At 39.4% G+C, this 24,620-nt stretch overlaps 1 protein-coding gene across 1 annotated transcript in view; it reads left to right on the top strand.

The window, feature by feature from the left end:
* The first annotated feature begins 1,645 nt into the window (after window positions 1–1,645).
* Window positions 1,646–24,620, top strand: part of dnah1 (dynein, axonemal, heavy chain 1) — an 81,695-nt gene continuing 58,720 nt past the window's right edge. The window contains exons 1-32 of the mRNA XM_049471690.1: window positions 1,646–1,716; window positions 2,827–3,066; window positions 3,915–3,975; window positions 4,500–4,674; window positions 4,858–5,053; window positions 5,635–5,770; window positions 6,959–7,102; window positions 7,197–7,437; window positions 8,874–9,031; window positions 9,552–9,763; window positions 9,863–10,161; window positions 11,238–11,388; window positions 11,487–11,680; window positions 11,801–12,026; window positions 13,182–13,301; window positions 13,519–13,601; window positions 14,496–14,637; window positions 14,855–15,010; window positions 16,117–16,315; window positions 16,664–16,917; window positions 17,761–17,973; window positions 18,101–18,265; window positions 18,387–18,508; window positions 19,368–19,473; window positions 19,625–19,804; window positions 20,314–20,454; window positions 20,749–20,912; window positions 21,028–21,141; window positions 22,151–22,339; window positions 23,392–23,497; window positions 23,603–23,716; window positions 23,999–24,148. Coding sequence (XP_049327647.1) covers window positions 2,848–3,066; window positions 3,915–3,975; window positions 4,500–4,674; window positions 4,858–5,053; window positions 5,635–5,770; window positions 6,959–7,102; window positions 7,197–7,437; window positions 8,874–9,031; window positions 9,552–9,763; window positions 9,863–10,161; window positions 11,238–11,388; window positions 11,487–11,680; window positions 11,801–12,026; window positions 13,182–13,301; window positions 13,519–13,601; window positions 14,496–14,637; window positions 14,855–15,010; window positions 16,117–16,315; window positions 16,664–16,917; window positions 17,761–17,973; window positions 18,101–18,265; window positions 18,387–18,508; window positions 19,368–19,473; window positions 19,625–19,804; window positions 20,314–20,454; window positions 20,749–20,912; window positions 21,028–21,141; window positions 22,151–22,339; window positions 23,392–23,497; window positions 23,603–23,716; window positions 23,999–24,148 — 5,130 coding nt within the window. The 5' untranslated portion in view covers window positions 1,646–1,716; window positions 2,827–2,847. The remainder of the gene's footprint in view (window positions 1,717–2,826; window positions 3,067–3,914; window positions 3,976–4,499; window positions 4,675–4,857; window positions 5,054–5,634; window positions 5,771–6,958; window positions 7,103–7,196; window positions 7,438–8,873; window positions 9,032–9,551; window positions 9,764–9,862; window positions 10,162–11,237; window positions 11,389–11,486; window positions 11,681–11,800; window positions 12,027–13,181; window positions 13,302–13,518; window positions 13,602–14,495; window positions 14,638–14,854; window positions 15,011–16,116; window positions 16,316–16,663; window positions 16,918–17,760; window positions 17,974–18,100; window positions 18,266–18,386; window positions 18,509–19,367; window positions 19,474–19,624; window positions 19,805–20,313; window positions 20,455–20,748; window positions 20,913–21,027; window positions 21,142–22,150; window positions 22,340–23,391; window positions 23,498–23,602; window positions 23,717–23,998; window positions 24,149–24,620) is intronic.

Here is a 24,620-nt window from a genome sequence, read left to right as displayed (position 1 = left end):
TATTTGCCGTCTCGTTTTAAGTTTCACGCGAATGCTTGACCTTCGACCTTGGCTGACCCTGACCTTGGGTGTGCAGTGATGCACTTGCCTGTGAGTGACACGTGAGCTCAGACATGTAAAGAAGTAGCTCACGGGCTTCACTGAGCACGCTCAGGACGATATGAAGAGAGTACAGTGATGTGAATGAGATTATGGTTATTATGGGTTATTAGGTGAGCGATGCCTAAGGTTTCAAACAGGGCCTCAGTGTGGATTCTGTGACCTGCTGGCCTAAAGGTGTGGGGATCACCCTTCAGGAGCTTGGCTTTTATAGCAGAGAGTGGCCTCTGGAGACACATTCATGCAGGAAAGGGCAGAGAACCAAGGTCCTGACGGGGAAAGCCTTCCATTATGTACACGTTGACCATCATTAGTGCCATTATATTCACCATTCAGTCTGATGTGGGGTCAAGAATGTCAGTTTGAGCTGTTATTTGAAGTCTAGAACTCAATTAAAGAGTTACTTAAAAACAGTTTAATGCTGCAGATGAGAAACATAAAGTAGCTGACCAGATTCTACTACTGAAACTCTAGTTAGCCAATCAGATCACACATAGGAAGTCAATTAGATTTATAGCAAGATTGAGGGTGCATCCCAATTTGCGTATTAATTAGAAGTATAGAGTAAAATTAGTAGTATAGATAAAAGTGTTAAAGTTGAGTATACAAAAAAAACTCACGTCTGAAACTAAAGTTCTTCTGGTGGAAAAGCATTATGGGTGATGTATGGGTTTAGAGGCAGGACTGGAGGAAGAGCTGATTGGCTGAGCAGCAACAGCAGTGCCTCTGATAGCGGTCAGCTGACTGACCTCCAAACTACACGAAAACAAATTTTAATTGTTTTAAACAGGACTGGTATGTTTTATTACTTCAAATAAACACATTTCATTTATTAATGGAAAATTTAATAACTGGCTATAAGGCTTTAATTTTTTATTAACTTGTTTTTAGCCTAAGAAAACATTACTATGTGATCTGTTTTGTTAAGCAACTTTTAAACAGTACATCTACTGAAAACCTCATGAATATAATCAAGAGGAAGATGGATGATCACAAGCACAAGCTGAACTGCTTGATTTTTTGCATCAGGGGTGGCATAAAGTTATCCAAAAGCAGTGTGTAAGACTGGTGGAGTAGAACATGCCAAGATGCATGAAAACTGTGATTAAAAACCAGGATTATTCAAACAAATATGGATTTCTTTGCATTAATTGAGGTCTGAAAGCTTCAGCCACTTATCATTTTCTGCAAATAAATGCTCTAAATGACAATATTTTCATTTGGAATTTGTGAGAAATGTTGTCTGTAGTTTATAGAATAAAACAACAATGTTCATTTTACTCAAATATATACCTATACATAGCAAAATAAGAGAAACTGGTTCAGAAACTGAAGTGGTGTATTTTTTCTGTACTTTGTTAATAGTTTTGAGAGTGGAAAATGTATTTTTATATATTTTTTTGCTCAGTTGCTCCATAGGAACCCATTCATTTTGGTTTTGGAGATGCACAGCTCTGTTTAGTAATGGTACAGTCCCTCCACCAACCCCCCCCCCCCCCCCCCCCTCTTCTGGGAATGGTACTACCCTAGCGACCGTTGCCGCGTGCTGTAGTTACCGCAGGGACGCAGCACAGATTGCAGCACTGAGAAGTTTGTAGTTAAGTTAAGCTGAAAAAGGTACGATTTTAATAAAAATGGGATAAAATAAGATATTTTAGATCACCTTTTAACATAGAGCATTTATATGGATGTAAGAGTAGGCGGTAACAAAACTGTGTTATATTTTATTTCAAAGGATATTTAACATAAGGTGTTTGTTCCACCTTAAACCCGTTATATGTTTATATTTAAATTCTACACTTGCGTTAACTATCTACTAGTGCATCTAAAAAAATATTGTTAACATATTACTCACAAGTTACTTTATTTCAGTAATTCAGTTTTAAATGTGAAACTCATATATTACATAGATGTATTAAACACAGAGTGATCTATTTTATTCGTTTATTTATTTTATCATTGATGATTATGGCTTACAGCCAATGAAAACCCAAAAATCTGTGATTTAGAACATTTGAATATTATTTAAGACCAAATGGTACTTTTGGCAGTGTGGGCAGTGTGCCAAGTCCTGCTGGAAAATGAAATCCGCATCTCAGTAAAAGTTGTCAGCAGAGGAAAGCATGAAGTGCTGTAAGATTTTCCAGGACTTTGGACTTGATAAAACACAGTGGATCAACACCAGAAGATGACATGTCTCTCCAAACCATCACTGATTGTGGAAACCTCAAGCAGTTTGGACTGTGTGTCTCTCCACTCTTCCTCCAGACTCTGCTCCCTTGATTTACAAATGAAATGTAAAATTTACTGATGATCAGTGATGGTTTGGAGAGCCATATCTGTCATCTGCTGGTGTTGATCCACTGTGTTATATCAAGCCTAAAGTCAGTGCAGTTTAGTTTCCCCACAAAATCTTACAGCACTTCATGCTTCCCACTGCTACTGACAACTTTTATGGAGATGCAGATTTTATTTTCCAGCAGGACTTGGCACACTGCCCACACTTCCAAAAGTACCAATTGGTCTTATATAATATTCTATTTTTCTGAGAATCTGATTTGTGGGTTTTTATTGGCTGTAAGCCGTAATCATCAACAACAAAATAAATAAATGCTGAATTCATGAAATAAAGTAACTTTTTAATGATATTTAATTTTTTTTTTTTGATGCACTAATAAACTGCCAACAATGTACGCACTGCTGTCTAACAACCTGTCTGTATTACAGGCTAACAGCTAGCTGTGAGCTATGAAAAAAGGCCAGGGACAACAAAACCATGGCAGACCAGTTTTCCTACCACATCCACCCACTACCACCAAACCTGAGGAACACAAACCCACCCAGCATCAGCACCACAGGGGCAGACTGCCCCCAGTGAGGAGATATCCCATAGCAGAACCTAGGATCTTCTACTCTGAGCTGATTAGCTCAAGCCCAGCCCAAGCCCAAGCCCAATCTCAAGTGCAGGTAAAAACTGTTGTTTTTGGTACATACGTTTTTTGTACACCACAGATGGCAAGCTGCATGAACGGGATTCGAACAGGCGATCTCCCGATATCTCCCGATATAGTAGCAGCGTGCGTAAACATGTTAACATCTGGGCTTGATCAACTTTACCATAGCTCGAGAAAAAAATTTATGTGTAAATATACAGTATATGCTTATAGTAAGCAAAAAAATATGCTATTGGGGTAAGCATTTTTTATTAGTAAGATTAAGTATTACTTAAATCAGGTAAAAAAAATCCTGATTTTATATCTTAAATTTGGACACAAGAATCAAAATATTTTCACTGGTGGCTTTTTGTGCTTATTTTAAGCTTAAATTACTTTAAAGAGTGGTGTAAATTCTAAGAGAGACTGTCTGTCCCAATTCAGTCTAAACTTTGGGAACAACAAATTGCAACACATCAAGAGATCAAATTTAACATTTAAAAGAGAAGACAAATAAACACTGAGTTTAGTGCTGTAGCTCAGTTTTAAGGTGTGAGCTTCTTATAGCCTAGGTCAAGGTGAGCAACAAATCTATTTCTCACATCCTCAGAGAGTTCTTTGCCATGAAGTGCCATGTTGAATATGCAGTAGGTCATTGTGAGGAGATTGTACCCAAAACACCAAATTTAACAGCCCTGGCTCCTAATGAGTCTGAGGGAAAATTACAAAATTGGGCACAATTTGGACATTTGTGATGTGTACCCTCTCGGAATTGTTCACAATGGTGGTAAATAGAATTAGACATGGTTGAATTTTGTGCAATGTGCAATTACTGCTGATAATTTGACTTATAATCAGTGCTGGTTGTAATCTTACACACAGGTCCCAGTGTTTGAGCCGAGTTTGTTGTGCCAAGCTGGATATGCTCCCAACACTTCGAAAGGTAAATCTGTCTAGATTGCTATTAATTTTGGTCTGTTTTACTGTGTGTTATTTTGTGAGTAATAATTTAAGTTCGCTTACATATATTTTTGCAGTAATTTTTGACAGTCAGTTATGCTTTTAAAATATTATGTAATATACTAGTGATCTGGAAAACAGCTGTATAACCTTGGCCAACATGCTGTAGCTCAGTTTTAGGGTGTAAGCAGTCTTCTTTTTTGTGGAGAGCAGCAATTCTATTTCTTACATCCTCAGAGAGTTCTTTGCCATGAAGTGTCATGTTGAATATCCAATAGCCAATATGAGGAGATTGTACCCAAAACCCCACATTTAACCTGCTCCACATTCACACCTGACAACTTGTGACTCTAACAAGTTGTATTTACATTACAGTGTTAATTAATTAAAGAGTAAATGCATTTCCAGGATATTATGGGTTGTTGATTATGTCAGTGCATCATTGCAGTCCTAGATTGATTGATGTTTAGCTTGACTTATTTATATATTTATATATTCTGACCACAGCAAGCATTTTCCGGACTCCCACTGACCTCTTCAGTATCATAGAGAAGGACAGGCATGGACCAACCACAGAGATCCTGCAGAAATCAGACTTCTCCTCAAGGGGCTACACAGCTAAAGTGCAGTTGCCTTACAAACACCCACCCGGCCAACCTCCCCGCAAGCTCGTGATCGAGAGGTGAGAGAAGGGCATCATGTAATTAGATCTCTCTTATTCCTTTAGTTCAGTTTGATTTATTAGAAATAAAAATATTTGCAGGGAAAATTTGAGTCACAAATGTTTGCCATAAATAAAACAGTCTGGTTAAATCTTCATTTCTCTGTGCTCTAATAGTGACGTGCTATGTTACTGAACTTTCAGGCTGAGGCAGGAGTATCTAAAGTTAGACATCGATGAACTCCTGGCTGATCTTGGCATTGATTCCAAACAGCTGATACCAAGAGAGCTGAGCAGTGAGGGCCACACAGAAGACGCCCACACATCCAGATCTAAAAGCCCCTCTCCACCTGAGGCAAAGAAACCATGCCCACCAGTTTCTAACTACCTTCCTCTGGAGGTGAGATTGAGCACTGAAGCCAAGCCATCAAACCAAGGAGTGGCATAAAGTTATTCAAAAGCAGTGTGTAAGACTGGTGGAGGAGAACATGATGCCAAGATGCATAAAACTGTGATTAAAAACCAGGGTTATTCCACCAAATATTGATTTCTGAACTCTTAAAACTTTATGAATATGAACTGGTTTTCTTTGCATTATTTGAGCTTTGCATCTTTTTTGTTATTTTATTATTTGTTATTTCTCATTTTCTGCAAATAAATGCTCTAAATGGCAATATTAAGTCCGCAGAAGCTCTGGTTGGGATAAGGTAAATAGATGCCTGAGTAGCCATGCTTATTTTCAGTCGGAACACGGCATTCATAGTCAGGCACGAGTGAAGGACTGCCGCTGTTCTCCAGACTTTATGTGGCTTTATGTGGGAAATCAAACAGAAGTTACAAATCTCTGTGTATCTCCTGTTTAAACAGTGTAAAAGACTGCAGCAGCAGTAAAACTAAAGTGTGTGAGGTATTGTTTGTATGATACTTATTTATTGTTTGGTAAGTGTATGTGTTAATTTTGTTTTAAATTGTACCCTCCAGATATTTGACAATGAGGAGTTTGACTGCAGGACTCCTGAGGACTGGTTAGCTCTGGGTTTTGAGCTAGACTCAACTGACCACAAACCTGTCCCAGCCAAGGCCCTCCTGCCAACCAGTGACAACATCTCAGACACTGGTACAGAGCGTTCTCAAACCTTTCTTTCTTCCTGGAATCAACCTGTTTTTTTTGTGGGTTTGGGGATTTAGGTTAATATAAATATGTTGCTGGGTGAAATTGCAGTGTGTTTTCGAGCATATTGTTGGGTTTATTTAGTTCATTTCGGAAATGTGTACACCGTGTAGCGTCAAATTAAGATATTTTAATAAAAGTTTGACTCATTACTCCATGCGGTGGAGTAAAAATACAATTCTAAACTTATGTTTATTTTTAATAGAGAAATTTGTATTTTTGTATTCATTTTTTTTTTCTATAAGCTTATGTAAAACGGATTTGAAAGATTTTAGTGTGGCATAGTTGTGTTCTATCTATACCAGGGGTGTCCAAACTACGACCCGCCGGCCATTTGCGGCCCGTTTCCTTTTTTGGAGCGGCCCGCGAGGTATATTAGAAATAGAATGAAAGTTGGCCCGCTGTTAAGCAGGTTTTTATAATGTGAGATTCAAAGTCAAGAGAGAGTGCGCATTTCTAGCGCAGAAAAACGCGGCAAAGAATCTAAAAGCGGAGAGAGTGCGCATTTCTAGCGCAGAAAAACGGGTCAAAAGAGTCTAAAAGCGGAGAGAGTGCACATTTCTAGCGCAGAAAAACGGGCCAAAGAGTCTAAAAGTTAAGGAGTTTAATATTAAGAGACATCATGAAATTAAACATCAATTTGAAAAATCTTAGTTTACACAACACTGTCAAAGATAAAGATAGTTAGTCAAGTAAAATGGTGTGTAAATTAAATAATCAGGAAAAAGTATTATTTAAAGTGGTATATTTCATTATTTGTTTTATTACAGAGTGTGGCCCGTGACTTCAAATATATTTCTCCTTCTGGCCCCCAACAAGAAAGTTTGGACACCCCTGATCTACACATTTTAACAGCAGCAGTACAGTTCTATTTTTATTATTTTTTTTTTGCAGTTTATGACTATTTTACTAACATTGGAATAATTTCAAACTTGGAGGAGTTTGGAGGAGTCTGTGTATGCATGTTAGAGATTCTACGCAGTGGCCATGAAGTACTGTAGTGAATGTATTTTCTTGCGACATATAGTATTATATGTATTATAATATATATTATTACTTTGTTGTAATATGGTGATAATGTATCATGATAATATTGTATTGTGAGCTGCTCTGTGATTGTCTCCCCTACTCTAGAGTACATGTGGCAGTCTGTGGGGGTTCTGGACTATTGCCCTGAGAAGAAGCAGTACCTGGTTCAGAAAGCGGATCCACTCGGCCGGATCAGAGACAGAAACGGAAAACCAGCTGTGCCTGGAGCTCAGCGGAACAAAGGCAAGTATTTAAACTCAGAGAAACAGTTCTTTACATTATTACTATAACAAAGTACTGTATATGTCTTTCTATCTGTTTCTTTCTTACACCGCAGATTCACTGCTGGCAGGTCAGTTTTGGGTTCCGCGGATCAGGCTGATGTTCTGTGCTGAGGACCCGCGCATTTTTGCTCAGAGGGTCCAGTTTGCCCTCAACTCCAGGAAGACCACCGAAGCCATGCTGCTCTACAATCTCTGTGTGGACTGCATGCCGTTCTCCAGCGTGACGCCCACTCTCGATCCTACCAGCCTCCAGCGCATCAGAGACTTCACCCTCAGCACACCGGGCCTCAAACTGCCGCTGTAAGAAACTTAAAAAAAAAAAAAGTGCTCTCAATGTATTTTTTCTCATTTTTAATCCATTTTCTCCCCAATTTACAAGGCCAGTTACCCAACCCATGCATTAGAACTCCCCTATCACTAGTGATGCCCCAACACACCAGGAGAGTAAAGACTAGCCCATGCCTCCACTGATACATTTTAAGTCAGCCACCGCCTCTTTTCAAACTGATGCAGCATTGCTGAGTAGCATCACAGTGCGATCAGAAAAAAGCGCAGCGATACATCAGCTCACAGATGCAGCATTGTCCTGATCAACATCACCATTTAGAGTGATGAGGGGAAAGAGCACCATCTACCCACCCAGAAAAAGCAAGGTCAATTGTGCTCCCTCAGGGCAAGCTACATGAACGGGATTTGAACAAGCGATCTCCCGATCATAAAGGCAGCGCTTAGCCCCTCAGACTCGGACCACTCAGAGCTCAAGTGGTCTTAATTTGAACGTGCTAATGCACACAATTTGTCTTGAAACTTTAATGCATTATTTATTTCCAAAGCGAATTAATAGCTTAGACAAAGTTTACAGAGCCTGGTGACGCATTAGCGGTTTTATTTAGCTTCTGTTAATTTCAGAAGGTAGATTACGTTTTATTTATGCTGAAATGTATTTAATAAAATAAATAAAAACAAAATCTCTCTCTCTCTCACACACACACACACTCAAACACTCACACAGCTGATGGCATGTGTCCTCTTACCAATTTGCTGAATGTGGAATATGGAGCTAGACTAGTGTTTATTTCCTGCATTATAGCTCTTTATTAACCTCAGTAACTCATTACCACCTAAAAGATTCAATTTTAAACAACCCCAACCCGAAAAAATACAGGAAAACACCAGCATTTAATAAATGTAATCAGAATATTGTAGTGATTAATACAAATTAATATTTTAAGTGATTATTTAATTTAATTCAGAGAATCTAACACAGATTATTTTATTTTCATTTAAACACACTCTATTTAAAAGCTTTAATCTTAAGGGAAAAGAAAAGGTACTTGATCAAAAAGTAATTAATGACAGAATTCTGATTAATCAGATTTTTTTTATCACTAGAAAAAAAAGGTCAGAAGCAATTGTTTCTGTTGGTCTTTTTATCATGACATTTTAATGTTATGCAATAAGTGAAAAACAACAAAAAAAGTAATGTTAATGCTTCTATTTTGCTTTTTTTCAGGTTTATATTTTACAGTACTTAATTGAATAATATTAGACTGTATATTGTAATAATACAATAGTATTAGTACAAAACTGTATATTATTTAAACCTACAGAATCAGGGCTTATTTAATAGATTATGTTTTCAGTGCTGTTCTATTGGCTATACGGTTTGTTCAGTCAGTGATTCATAATTGTCTGTATTGTGCCTGTGCTCTTGTGTGTGTGTGTGTGCAAATCAGTCTCCAAGAGCGTATGAAACGTCTGGAGAAGGAGGTTGAGCTGCATTACAATCGCACCATGAACAAACTGAGCTTTGACTGGGTCGTGCAGAATAAACCTGAGGAGTTCTCTCATATCACCCTGCCCCAGGAGGAACCAGAGAGCGTGCCCCAATCAGGTATCTGTGTGTGATGTGGTGTAATTGAGTGAATACTGTACTGTACATCAGCATTTTGTGCATGTTTTATATACATACATGATACTGACATCACAAAAGATTGATACATTATTCATATGTGGTGAAAAAATGATTTGAATTTTTGCACCAGGTGTGAGTAGCATAAAGTTAACCAAAAGCAATGTGTAAGACTGGTGGAGGAGAACCTGCCAAGATGCATGAGAACTGTGATTAAAAACCAGGGTTATTCCACCAAATATTGATTTCTGAACTCTTAAAGCTTTGCATTATTTGAGGTCTGAAAGCTCTGTATCTTTTTTGTAATTACTCATTTTCTGCAAATAAATGCTCTAAATGACAATATTTTTATTTTGAATAAAAATATTTTCATGGTTGCATTGCACTGTTTGTACTGTCTGTGCTGTGCTGTGCTGTCTGTACCTGGCAACCCTGAGTCAATGCACCCATAGAGACCCATAGTGTCTGACATTTTAAACCTGTTGTCTATATAAACCTGCAGGCTTGGTGGCTGTGCCAGACTACCCCTTTAAGAAGAATCGTGCTGCCTTTGCCTTCAACTACCTGCTGACCAAGCCAGAGGTCCTCTCAGCTCTATCGAAGGTTAGAGTAGAGTGCGACCGAGTTGCAGCCATGAGCCTCTTCCAAGTCAAATCCTTCAAGCCTCTACGCCTAGAAGAGTTTGAGCTGGCTCAGTCCCAAACATACACACAGGTAATGTTCTGCCAACACAGGGTGATCCATTTAACCAGATGTTATTTATGTAGACCATAAAGAGCTCTTTAATTTATCTTTCACTCTGTTCCTCCTCAGGTGCAACTCTTCCTAAAAGATTCCTGGGTGTCCACTCTGTGTCAGGGGATCTGCTCCAGCCTGAGGCACGTGGGTAAAGGTTGGTTTAACCTGAAGGAGTCCTGTTGGGAAGTGTACCGCATGTCCAAGATGTGTCGAATGATGGCATTGGTGCGCTACAGCCTGCAGGACTCGCTGCGTTTCCTGGTGCAGGACTCGCTGGCCAGCCTGGCCAAGCTGCTGATGGACGCCTGCCACAGTGTGCTGGACTGCCCGTCTGAGCTCACCTGGGGGCCTGACCTTATCAACAGCCCATACATGTGAGAACAGCTCAAGTCTTAGTTTTTGTAAATGTGTTTATATATATATATATATATATTATTTTATTTTTCATTTTTCCCCATTTCTCCCCAATTTTGCACAGCCAATTCTAACTCCCAACCTACTCATTAGGACTCCCCCTATCACTAGTAATGCCCCAACAGAACAGGAGGGTAATGACTAACACATGCTTTCTTCGATACATGTGAAGTCAGCCACCATCTCTTTTTAAATTGCTGCTGATGTAGCATTGCCGAGTAGCAGCGCAGCGACTCGGTTCTGATACATCAGCTCACAGATTCCTCGTGCTGATCGACATCACCCTAGGAGTGATGAAGGGAAAGAGCGCCATCTACCCACCCAAAGAGAGCAAGCCCAATTGTGCTCTCTCAGGGCTCCGACAGCTGATAGCAAGCTGCATGATAGGGATTCAAACCAGCAATCTCCCAATCATAGCGGCAGCTCTTTAGACCACTGGACCACTCGTCATTCTGAGTAATGTAAATGTAAATGTTTAGATCCATGTTCAGACACACAAACATCATATGATATGAAGTCTATATTTCGTAAAATGTGAATGTCGTTGCAAACGGATCATAAACTAGTTTGGGCCTAGGCTTGCTTTGTCAGTGTGCCATAATGGATGCAGTTGGTCAAGTTTCCTGGACGTTTCCAAGCATATGGTGTAAAATTATAGAGACAATTTGTTCTTTCTGGACCTGAATTTGCTGCCTGTGCCATAAGCACAAATATCAGTACACACTAAGCATTGGGATTTAAACCCAAAACCTCACATTCCTAGCTAAGCAAAAAGTACAGCTGAGCTGTTTAGTCCAGTGGAGCAAAATTCTAAAAAGGGCTTTTCCTTTCTAGACCTGAATTTTCCACCACAATTGGTAAATTAGGAAAATAAAAATTGGAACTGGCAACCTCCTAGTTGCTAACAGACCAGAGGATAATCATTGCCACAATGGATGCAGTTGGTCAAGAAAAATCTTTTGACAAAATTTAGCCTGGTTACAGTTTATATTTCCGTTTTTTCTGCTTTGCTGATGAGTTTGCATTTAATTTACAGGCCCAAGAAAAAACCAATATTCTCAGTGGGTCTGGTGATTGATCAGAGTGGAGTCCACTATAGCACTCCGCTGGAGAACTTTGAGACCTCTGTTATCAACCTAATGGACAAAGGCATCCTGTCCACACATAATGTGCCTCAACTGGAGAAGGTTAATAATAGACACCATCAACTGTAGATATCGCATCAACTGTAGTGTAGACAGCATGATGTTTAGCTGCTTATATCTGACTTTTCTCTCTCTTTCAGTTTGTGATGGAGAATTTGTTCATCAGTGGAGTTCCTCTGCTGGAGTCGGTGGGTCTGTATGAGCTGGAAGTGAAAAAGCTCAGAAAGAGAATAAGTCGTACCCTCAGCCAGGCTGCCATTCCTCTCCGAGCCTACGCCCGAGAATACGAGGGTTACCTGGATCTGCACAACTCTGACATCAACACCCTTCTGAAGTACAACTTCCTCTGTCTTATTTCATTTCATTATTTTCTGTACAGTTCAGGCTGCTTTTTTTGCTTTTAGATGGTTCTTTGGGATTCACACAAATGTTTTCTATTCTTCTCTTTCTGCAGGCATCACAGTGAGGAGAACATCACCCCAGCAGACGTGAAGCGGGAGGTGGAGAGGCACCTGATGGAGAAAGAGAATTTAGAAAAGTCTCTCCCATCCACTATTATTATCGGGCCGTTCTTGGTTGTTGTGGAGACTGTGCGACGGAATCTGTCGGAGAAATGCAGCACACTTGCCAATGCTGTGTTGGACAGCTTTGCTCTGAAGCTTCGCAATCAAGTGGATCAGGCAAGTTTTCTGAAGAAATTGCACTTTTCCAACCAAATTTTGCTGCCCATACCAAAAGCACAAATATAGCACCCGTTTAATATTGGGATTTAAACCCAAAACCTTTCGGTTGATAGCAAAATGGAAGTTTCCATGCATTTGGAGTGAATTGGAAATTTCTGGAGGGGATTTGTACCTTCTTAACTAGAATGTGCCGCCTGTGCAAACGACACAAACATTAGTACCCATTTAATATTGGGATTTAAACCCAAAACCTTTCTGTTGATAGCAAAATGCAATTTTCCAAGCATTTTGAGTGAATTGGAAATTTCTGGAGGGGATTTGTACCTTTTTAACTAGAATGTGCCGCCTGTGCAAACAACACAAACATTAGTACCCATTTAATATTGGAATTTAAACCCAAAACCTTTCGGTTGATAGAAAAATGAAAGTTTCTAGGCATTTGAAGTAAATAGGAAATTTGTACTGTCTGGACTTGAATGTGCCACCTGTGCAAAAAGCACACATATTAGTACCCATTTAGCTTTGGGATTTAAACCCAAAACCTTAGATTCTGCAGATTTTCAGTTTGCAACAGCATAGCTGTTTAAAAAAAGTGGAGCAAAATCTTGGGGAGGACTTTTTCTCTCTGGACCTGAAGTACCTTTCCAAGTACCCATTTAGTGCTGGGATTTGAACTCACAACCATCTAGTTTAATCCATCCAGATGAGTTATTTGGGGAAATCAGAGCATTAATTGCGGAACAGTTGAACAGCAATTTGTACTGTCTGGACATGAATTTGCCACTGCCAAAAATATGCGAATCAGCACCCAATCGTACTGAAATTTATACTAACAACCTTCTGGTTGCATGATAAATGGAAGGTGTTTGGTTTTCGGTTCAGCAGTAGAGGTGTAGCAAAATTCTGGGAAATGTTTTACTTTCTGAAAAAGAATTTGCCATCTCTGCCAAAGACACTGACATAAGTACCCATTTAATGCTGGGATTTGAACCCACAACCATCTAGTTGCTAGCTATCCAGTTATTCAGTTAACAGTTTAACAGGACTTTTCCACCTCAACTTCAAATGGCTACATCTGTTTAGTTATTTAGTTAAGATTTGAACCCACAACCTTTAATTTTCTTGCTTATAAAAGACTGTTGTGTTTTTCAGGCATGTGAGGAGTGCAAATCCATCAGCAGAAGGCTGTATGAAAAGCCTGACAGCATCGAGGAGCTGACAGAACAGAGGGAGTGGATCAAACAAATCCCAGATCAGCTGAAAGCTCATGAAGTAAAAACCCATTTCATTCAGTACTACACACATAGAACTAACTGTTTTTGTTACACAGGGCAACAGTAGCTTTTTAATTTTACTTATCTGCTGATCTGATGCTATGCACTATGCTATGAAACTATGCGATGATATTGAATTTTTTAAATGCATAATTCCACTGTATAATGCTGTTTTCTCATCTTGCTGTATTTTTTTTGTTAAAACTCGTTTGCAGGAGCTGTTATCAAAAGTCATGACTGACTATGAAGTAATAGATGAGTTTTTCTACAATCTCCCCAATGAGGATTTCAAAGCAAAGTAAGTCAAACAGCATTGTTGAGTTTACTGCTACATTACTTTAGCCAGGCATAGTATACGTCTACAGAAATCAATATTTGGTGGAATAACCCTGGTTTTAATCACAGTTTTAATGCATCTTGACATGTTCTCCTCCACCAGTCTTACACATTACTTTTGGATAACTTTACACTCTAAAAAACAGAGGTCCGATATGAGTACTTTTTTGTACTCAAAGGTACACTCTTCATAATTGTACCCTCAAAGGTATAATATTGGTCTTTACAGGGTCAGATTTGTTCCCTCTGAAGTACAAAGTCATTTCTAACAGCAATAAGTACAAATTTGTTCCATTTAAGCCGCCAAAGGGTACATTCACTATTCTGTATCACTGTACTAATAAACAATATATATTTAAATTGCACATTTTTTATTTGAAAGCCAGACAATTTTCGATCATCAAGTTTTTGAGCCATATTTAGTTGATGATAATGTTTATAATTTTTATAATCTTTATTGGCACAAAAACCAAGGACTTTCACTGAAAGGTACTTTTTTGTACCTCAATATAAGGTACAGCCCCAGCGACAAGCTTTGTTCCCTTTTAAGTACAAATCTGTACTTACTTTCCTTAGTGTGTATGCCACTCCTGGTGCAAAAAAGTATAGCAGTTCAGCTTGGTTTGATGGCTTGTGAGATTTTCAATTTGGTAAATTCAAAGCTCAAAACTCATAATTTTAAGTGGTCTCTTATTTTGTCCAGAGCTGTATAGTGTGTAAAAGTATTAGGCTTCTCATTCTTTTATTATGGGTGCCATAATAGGACAAATTTGACGTCTCTCTCTGAAAACGCGTAGGCAAAAACACTAACTGTCTAACCACAGGTTAAACAATGGTGTGTTTGTGTTTTTTAAAGGTGGGCAGCGAAGGCTTGGCCCCTGAAGATCCTCACTCAGATAGAAAGTGTGCAGGTACAGCACCAGGAGGACGAGGACCGCTTCCAGAAGATTCAGCTGGCTGACCAGAACAACTTCCAGGAGCGTCTGGAGTCCTTACAGGTTAGAGATTCTCTCAGTTTCAGCACCTGAGCATAGTGAGGCAGGTAAACCCTCCTTTATATATGTAGCAGGCCAAGCTTTATGGTAAGTACCTCCACCTTGTGGAGACTTGAGGTATGGCACCAGTACATTGTGTTGCTAAAGTGTCTGTTGTGTGTGTTGCATTGAATTGTTTTGCTGAAGTGTGTGTGTGTGTGTGTATGTGTGTGTGTTTCAGATGGTGGTTGCAGGTTTTTCAGCCTACACAGATGTTAATCGAGCTCATGAGGTGGCGAATGAAGTGCGGCGTATTGGAAAGCAGCTGAAGGAGTCTCAGGCCATGGCTCAGGTTTATAATAACCGTGAACGCCTCTTCAGCATCCCTGTCACCAATGTATGTGTCCAATCTCAAACACATTTTTAACTGGGATAATAGAGTTCATAGTCTCTCAGTAGGATTTTGGCTGTGTCCCAAACCACACACTTCTGTATCTAACTTTTTACACTGAGTAATCTCACTTGATCTGCCATCATTAAGCAGTGATTTACCAAATAAGGTGTTGCTACAGGGCATCTGCAGAAGTCTTATTTCAATTACCTATACCTATGTGGAATGTTAAAATGCCTTAAATCTATAACTCAAACATCTTAAAAATGACACAGACAATAAATACAATTTCACACATTATACATTGCATTTTGCAAATTTGATATTTAGCTTACTGATTACTGATAACAGACTGACTTAACGGTAGCACCATAAGAATCAGTTTCTATAAACTACAGATAACGTTTCTTCCAAATTCAAAATAAAAATATTGTCATTTTGAGCATTTATTTGCAGAAAATGAGAAATGGCATATATATATATAAAATAACAAAAAAGATGCAGAGCTTTCAGATCTCAAATAATGCAAAGAAAACAAGTTCATATTCAGTTTTAAGAATTCAGAAATCAATGTTTGGTGGAATAACCCTGGTGGTTTTTAATCACAGTTTTCATGCATCTTAGCATGTTCTCCTCCACCAGTCTTACACACTGCTCAGTTTTACTGAACACGAGCGGCTGGTGGAGCAATGGAGACTTCAGAAGGGGAAACTAAGACCTCAGTAGCTCATTCACCCATAGTAAAAATAAAGAAATGAAGGAGTGAAGTTTCTGACTGAGCACTCTATCTCTCTCTCTCTCTCTCTCTCTCTCTCTCTCTCTCTGACTGAACATAACATAACCTGGAATCGGATTTATCTGCTTTGAAAAGAGACCGCATCACACCCGCCTAGCTTAAAAAGATTCTTCGGCATGCTCTGTGCAATTACCCATTCTTACCAGAGAGGGCCCTAAATCCCCCAAATACGAAAATTTGCAGACATCAGCTTTAGATATTATCTGTCTCTAGTAGATATATAATATAAAATGAGAACAGTGTACGATACCATATGGCACACCCCTAGTGGCACATTCTGTAATATTTTACCCCCTAATTTTTGTGATTTCTGCAGTACGATCGGCTTCAGAAGCTTATCCGAGACTTCCAGCCGTTCCAGGACCTGTGGTTGACCACCTCAGATTGGCTACGGTGGCATGACGGCTGGCTCAATAACCCGCTGTCCACTATCGACCCAGAAGAGCTGGAGCGCAGTGTCAGTGATGCCTACAAAACCATGCACAAGTGTGTCAAACAGTTAAAAGATGTACCAGGTAAGCAGAACTAAATACTCACATAGTAATTAAACCAAATCAGAACTTTTAAACAACGCTTCTCTCTTTGTCCCCTTTTTTAGTATGAAATTACTTTGTCACCTCTCCAGATAAAATTACAGCAGGTTTTGTTAATTTTTTTGCACCAACTCTCATTTGGAGGGAAAATACATGACAGAAATAATATTTAAGACAAAATATATATTTTAATAATTTAGATTCCTGCTTTATGACTAAAATTAAAATTTGAATACTTACTAATTTTGTCTTTTATCATTATAATTGTTTGAGTCCAATTATAATCTATAATCTAAAATTGTAATCTCATCTTTTTTCTTCCTCTCCCAGCCTGTCAGGAAATGGCATCCTACGTTCGTGGCATCATCGAGGACTTCCGGCCCTTCATCCCGCTGTTCCAGGGCCTGCGGAACCCGGGCATGCGCAGCCGGCACTGGGAGCTGCTGTCCGAGCGCATTCAGATGAATGTGATGCCGAAAGCCAGCCTCACGTTCTCCCGCTGCCTGGAGCTCGGCCTCGAGCAGCACGTGGATGAGATCGCCCGGGTCGCAGAAGTGGCTGCTAAAGAGTATGGCATCGAGCAGGTGCGTCAAGGAAAACAGCAAAACAACAGTAATCAGCCCTTTAATCAGGCATTTAAATGGTTTTTTAAAAGGTCAATAAGAGCATTTGTTTTTCTGGGATTAAAAGTGTGAATTCAGCTGTAACTGGAAATATCTGCGCCGCAAAACTGTGCTGGACTGAGGTGCACAGCTTTTGGCACATAAGTTTACAAGCCCGTGCCCAACCATGTGGATAGAAGCCATGCAGTTACCTCGTATTTACTCCTGCCCCCCTTCCTCACACTTCTCAGGCAGCAGCAGCCTGTCACTCACACAGACTCAGAGACAGCGCTGTGTATCTACTTCCTGTGACAAGGTTCAAAACATTGCAACATGACATGTTTGATTTAATTGTCTTAAATGGCATCGCATGTCCTGCACATCACGATGACGATGCTTAAACGATATATTGTGCAGCCCTAGTGTGAAATAAGAATCTGCAATGTCTGTAAAGTTAGGTCAGCCTAAAACAATGCTTATTTTAGTTAAAAATTCACCTAACTCACATTTTTTAACTTTACAATATATCTTAGTTCTGTCAACTGTTCATTCGTTCAAATCAATTAGTGGGGGCTGTCCCAGAATGTGAGGCTTCTGTGATGGAGTACTGAGCTTTTTGATCTCATTTAACTTCATGAGCAGCAGTTAGACCGAAGGGCCACTCAAGTGCAGTGAAATTACACTACATAAAAACACATTTTTAAGTAAATTTACCTTTCCGTTTGTTCTCAGACATGAAACCTACATCATTTTACAGCACTTGGCTGGAGCAACTGACTAACTGCATACAGTTTAAGCACTTATTCATGTCATATATGTGATTAGGCTCTGGACAAGATGCAGCATGAATGGTCATCTGTGGAATTTGAGGTTTTGCCATATAAGAACACGGGAACCTATATCCTGAAGAGTCCTGACGAGGCGTCTCAGCTGCTGGATGATCACATCGTGATGACCCAGAGTATGTCCTTCTCACCGTACAAGAAGCCGTTCGAGGAAAGGATCAGCGCCTGGGAGAGCAAGCTCAGGATGACTCAGGTAGGGGCTGGATGCAGTTAAGATAGATGATGCACTCTAAAAAAGTTAATAATCTATTTCTATTTTATAGTGAGTGCTGTTTATACACAGTTTATTCGTGTTTTTGTAAACTGACCCCTGCTGGCAGGATGTCCTGGAAGAGTGGCTGACCTGCCAGCGCTCCTGGCTCTACCTGGAGCCGATCTTCAGCTCGGATGACATCAACAGGCAGTTGCCCTTGGAGGGGAAGAGGTACCAAACTGTGGAGGGCACCTGGAGGAAGGTGATGAAGGGAGCTAATGAGAAAAGACAGGTGAGAAAAGACCTTATTCTTTAAAATGAAAAGGTATAGATACAAAAATAAGGTATCTATGGTGTTAATATTGGTGTGTGTATCTATGGTGTTAATTTCGGTGTGTGTGTATGTGTGACAGGTGATTGAACTCTGCCCAGACCCTCGTCTGTTGGACAGCCTAAGGAACTGCAACATGCTTCTGGAGCAGGTGCAGAAAGGGCTGAGTGAATACCTGGAGACCAAACGTGGAGCTTTCCCCAGGTCAGTAATCCACAATCACTAAAGCATACATTTACTATAGTACAGTTATTGCGGATTTTTTGTACAGCACATTTACGCTACTGGGCAAAATGTCTTGATGTTCATCATAAAAGCATGTCTCGCCTTCAGTGATCTCTCACCAAGAGGAACACTACCCAAAAGTATCCTCCGAGATCCCTTTCATAAGGCAGTTTTTTCATGTGAAAAGAAAAAAGACTAAACCACACTTGTAATAATTTACATTTCTGCCTGTTTTATCAATTAGTGTATATCAAAAACTGTAAAAAAAGATGGATGTTGTGTCTCCGTTCCCGTTCATTCAATGAAAAAGAAGCCAAAATCTTCCGCCATGTTGGCGATCCTGATACCCGAGTCTGCGCAGTAGAGACCAGAGGAGGGAGAAAGACTGTGGAGAGACAGCCTACTCATTTACATAACCCCGCCCCTGAGGGCTGCCTCGCGGTCACAGGCTGCAGAGCGGGGAGGAGCGGAGCTGGCAGTCTGTTATTGGTCCCGCCCATAACCAGCCCTTTTACAATAACCACACCTATTTTGAATAGAGCTGAATAACGTTTTAAAAAATGAATTCTGTGAGTGTATAAAAATGTAATAATATAAGCAGAGGTTACACTAGCTGCTGCATTTAAATAATGGAGGTAGAATTACAGTATATTGGAAAAAAACGTGATTAAAAGTTGTCTGTTTTGCCATTGAAACCTATGGGAATGGGTGGGGTTATACAGCTTTCTGAAACCGAACAGCAGGGGGTGCCCGACCTGTAGTGGCTTCACTTTTGAGAGACGATGCTCTGTCCTGCTATACACAGTCAATGGTGTATATGTTTATTCTTGGCTTTTAGATTCTATTTCTTGTCTGATGACGAACTTTTGGAGATTCTATCTCAGACCAAAGACCCAACAGCTGTTCAGCCTCACCTGCGCAAATGCTTTGAGAACATCGCCCGGGTCAGTCTACATTTAAACACTTATACATACATACACACACATACAGAGACAAACGCACATACATAGATACTCTGTATTTCTAGGTTTAGAGTATCTATATACATACATACACGCTGTTCATCCATCAAACTGATCCTTTTGTGTTATTCAGCTCCATTTCCAGCCAGACCTGCAGATCACACACATGTACTCTGCAGAAGGAGAGGAGGTCAAGCTGTTCCTCCCAGTGTGGCCTTCTGGGAATGTGGAGGACTGGCTGCGTGACGTGGAGAAGTCCATGAAGCTCAGTCTACGGGACTGTATCGACCGATCCCTCAGGGTCTACCCAGAGGTATATAAAGATATACAGCGCTGGAAAAAATAAGAGAGCACTTAAATATATGAGTTTCTTTGATTTTACCAAATTGAAAACCCCTGGAATATAATCAAGAGGAAGATGGATGATCACAAGCCATCAAACCAAGCTACACTCCTGAATTTTTGCACCAGGAGTGGTGTAAAGTTATCCAAAAGCAGTGTGTAAGACTGGTGGAGGAGAACATGCCAAGATGCATGAAAACTGATTAAAAGCCTGGGTTATTCCAATAATTATTATTATTTTTTTGTTTGTTTATTCAGCCATTTCTTATTTTCTGCAAATAAGTGCTCTATGACAATATTTTTATTTGGAGTTTTGGATAAATGTTATTTGTAGTTTATAGAAAAAAAAAAAAACAATGTTCATTTTACTTAAACATATACTTATAAATAGCAAAATCAGAGAGAATGATTCAGAAACTGAAGTGGTCTCTTATTTTTTTCCAGAGCTGTATATATAAATGTATGTAAACTATATTGTAGGAACCTCGCACAAAGTGGGTGCTGTCGTGGCCTGGGCAGGTGGTGATCGCGGGCTGCCAGACGTTCTGGACCACAGAAGTCTCAGAGGCTCTGGAGAAGGGAGACCTGGCTGAGAGACTTTACCCTCAGCTCCAGATACAGGTACTGTCCACTAGGGGTGGGACAGTAAATCGATAAAACGATATATTGTATTGCTTCTATTGTATCGGTAGGTAGTGTCAAATATCAGTATTTTTATTTACACATGGTGACAATAATCAAATTATAAAGTAAACCTGTGGTGAAGAATATTGGTTGACAAATTCTGCAAAACTGAATCACAGTATCGTGATATCATCATCAGTATCGTGGAAAATGTATTGCGATAGTAATGTATCATGAGACCCTTTGATGTCCACTCAGACAGCCACAGTTACCGTGTATTTGTGTGTGTAGCTGGGGGACCTTGTGCAGTTAGTACGGGGCCGCCTGTCTAAAATGCAGAGGACCATCCTCTCTGCTCTCATCGTGATTGAAGTGCACGCTAAAGACGTGGCCGCCAAGTTGGTAGAAGAGGGCGTGGCCAGCGTCAATGACTTTGAGTGGATAAGCCAGCTCAGGTCAGAAGACTTTCTAAACTTCTCAAGTATTATATATATATATATATATTTATATTCTGATTTGACAGCATACAGAGCATGTGTATATATGTGTTTGTGTGTATGTTTTTTGCAGATATTACTGGATGAGAGATGATTTGTACATCAGAGCGGTGAATGCTGAGTTTCTCTATGGCTACGAGTACCTGGGTAACTCGGGTCGACTGGTCATCACCCCACTGACAGACCGGTAAAACAGTCTATCAATGGTCTTAAGACCCTTTAACCCCTTAAAATGCCTTGTCCTGAATACAGGCTACAGATCTAGGTGATATAAACCCCTTTTTCCTGCAGAAAATCTATGTATTTACATTCTGAAAATTTGAGGGTTTGAAATCTCCTACAGGGCACTTGTAGAAGCTGCCTGTTTTCTCTCTACTCCACTTAATAATTCCAGATCAGTAAAAGGAATCAACCCAAATTGTGCAGGTTTAAAAAAAATAGATGTAAAAACTAAACAAACATAATGAAACTAAACGTTTGGAGGAGATAACAAGTTCAGGAAAAGATTTCCTTCTAAATTTCATTCGGGATAAATAAAGTATCTATCTGTCTGTCTGTCTGTCTGTCTATCTATCTGTCTATCTATCTATCTATCTATCTATCTATCTATCTATCTATCTATCTTTATTTCTATCTATCTATCTATCTTTATTTCTATCTATCTATCTATCTATCTATCTATCTATCTATCTATCTATCTATCTATCTATCTATTTATATTTCAGCAGATTTTATGATTTTATTCATTATATTTTGACATTAGCAGATTTACTTTATTCATTTTTTTATAAATTCTATTACAGCTACAATTATGATTTTCAGTAATGATCCTTATCAAACCAGAAAGCTTTTTATGTAATGCTTGAATAAAAATCCTCAAGATTTTGTGGTGTAATGTCAGGTACACAATTGACAAAAAGCCTGGCATATTAAGGGCTTAAACTAAAAGGGTGACATTGTCCATATTCAACATGTTATCATACATATCAGAAATGCTCTTTCATACTTAAATAACTTAGTTTTTCTGTCTCCTCAACCATATCTATGAAGCTTTAAATATAATAATCAACAGCCATGCATGTCATATTAATAGATTTTTACTTATTACATACAAAGTCTTATATTATGTCAAATCATGCTTTATAAATGCATCATTCAATGCTTATGAATGTGCTATAAAACATTCATTTTTACAGGTGTTATCTGACCCTGATGGGCGCTCTGCACCTGAAGTTCGGAGGAGCCCCAGCAGGTCCAGCTGGCACAGGAAAGACTGAGACCACCAAAGACTTGGGCAAAGCTCTGGCCATTCAGACTGTTGTCTTCAACTGCTCAGACCAGCTTGACTTCCTCGCCATGGGCAAGTTCCTCAAAGGTCTGGCTAGGTAAGTCCTGAACATCAGAAATCAGCACATTAAAATACTGATTTAAACTTGCATACATTTGCACTGATGCTATTGTAGGTAAGGTGTGCCGCACACACAAGCTGTGTTTGGAATGGTTCCCTTATTCACTCCTTCACTGTTCACTATATACCTTTGCTATATAGTCAACTGAATAAGGTTTTTTTTCTTTTGTGCTGCTCTGAGGATATCTGACACAAAACCACCGCATTGCATTATGGTATACATTGGAAATTCTAGAATATATCATCTGTGCAATACATTTTGCAATGCATTATGAGTGTTTTATAGGTAATTATCCACCTTATTCTACTTGTTATTTTGTAATCTTGTTATTTCTTAATCAACAGCCATTATCACGGTGATAATACATGTATTGAATAAGTAATACAATATACTCAGTTAGTTTCAGGGTGTCACATTATTTAGAAGAAGAGGAGAATTTAGCTTGAACATTGGAGTTTTGAACACAACACAAAAATATCGGGATCTTGAGGAGTTCCATTTATCTTATTTCCACCTCCTTCCACAGAAGAGAAGCTTTGTGGTTTAGCTGTGTGGAGCTAAATTTAGCATAAACATACATCCAAACATCCATACATCTGCTCTTATCATTTTATAGAGGATAAACCAACATCAAAATATCCTAAACCAGAGAAACGGCTCAAATTTACCTCATTCATCCACATACGTAATTCCCTTTCTTTAAAAGACAGTGGATATAAGTTAGCGCTAGCGCTAGCAAACTAGCTTCGCTAAGCACTCCTATATTTTTGTGCGTTAGCTATGGTTAGCTATGCTGCAAATAGCTGTAAATATGGTTTATTGCCTGTTCGAATGCTGGGTTAGCATAGTTAGCATAGCATACTCTATCAGTAGTGTCCACAGCAGTAGGTGGAGATGGTGGGTATAAAATGTATTGTTAAGATTTTAATCAGCACTACCTTTAAATGGCTGATGCACCATGTAGTGCACTATTTCTGTATTCCTGTAATAAAGTTTGTGTGTTTGTATATGTGTGTGTGTGTTTGCAGTTCCGGGGCCTGGGCATGTTTTGATGAGTTTAACCGCATTGATGTGGAGGTGCTGTCGGTTGTGGCTCAGCAGATTGCCACCATTCAAAAGGCCCAGCAGCAAAGGGTGTGCACACTCTCATCACAAAAACACTAATATAACTAATCATTTTGTGTGATTTTTGTGTCATTCACTCTGTTTGTAACGGTTACTGTGTGTAAATGTGTTTAGGTGGAGAGGTTTGTGTTTGAGGGAACAGAAATCCCACTTGTTCCTTCATGCGCTGTTTTCATCACCATGAACCCAGGCTACGCCGGCCGAACTGAACTGCCCGACAACTTAAAGGTAAACATTCTCCAACTTGTGGACAAAAACAAACATGTCAGAGATTTGCACATCTTTATTGTGGGGTGGGGCTCCCTCACCACTATGAAGAAAGTATGATAGCCGTGTCAGTCAACTGCGGAGCTTCAAAAGTGGCTTGTTGGTTTACAGGAAAACTGCGCTTTTAAGACAAGCAGATGTGGACTGTCTTGTATGTGGCAGCAAAAACATAGATGAGTGATGACTGCAGTAGTGTTCATGAATGTATGATGTGTTTCTAATATAGTAAGTTCTTACTTTCAGGCTCTTTTCCGTCCAGTTGCTATGATGGTTCCAGACTACGCCATGATTGCTGAGATTTCGCTGTACTCCTTCGGCTTCAGTGACGCCAAAGTGCTGTCCAAAAAGATCACCAGCACCTTCAAGCTCTCCTCCGAGCAGCTCAGCTCCCAGGTAAAAGATTTTTAACTTACACAAAAGTGTTTTGACTGTCCGTGTATTGTCATGGACTAAGCAGTGTGAAAGACTACAGCAGCAGTAAAAAGGTGAAGCGAACTCCCCTTTGCCTAGTCAGAGAGAAGAGGAGAGAAAAGAACAGTGTGACTGGTTAAAGGTAATGCTTGCACTAAACTAATGTCCATGCAAATAAACACAATGGCAATATCAAGGGCGACAAAAATTATTGATGTCATAATTTAATCTATATAGACTATATAGACATGCAAGGGGGCACTTTTGGCACTATTAAATAGGTGATCAGTAGTCAGCCAACTGACCAGAGTGGATTGAAAGCAAGCGAAGACATGCATAGGAATATACTCCACACTTCAGTGGCCTTTTATTGTTACTTTACTTCAGCGAAATTAACAAAATGGGTTTATTAACAGATATGAATTATCTTTTTTATTGTGTAAAGACTCACAGG

This window comes from Astyanax mexicanus, chromosome 24 (assembly GCF_023375975.1).
Source record: "Astyanax mexicanus isolate ESR-SI-001 chromosome 24, AstMex3_surface, whole genome shotgun sequence".
NCBI lineage: Eukaryota > Metazoa > Chordata > Actinopteri > Characiformes > Acestrorhamphidae > Astyanax > Astyanax mexicanus.
This window is presented reverse-complemented; position numbering and strand designations above follow the sequence as displayed.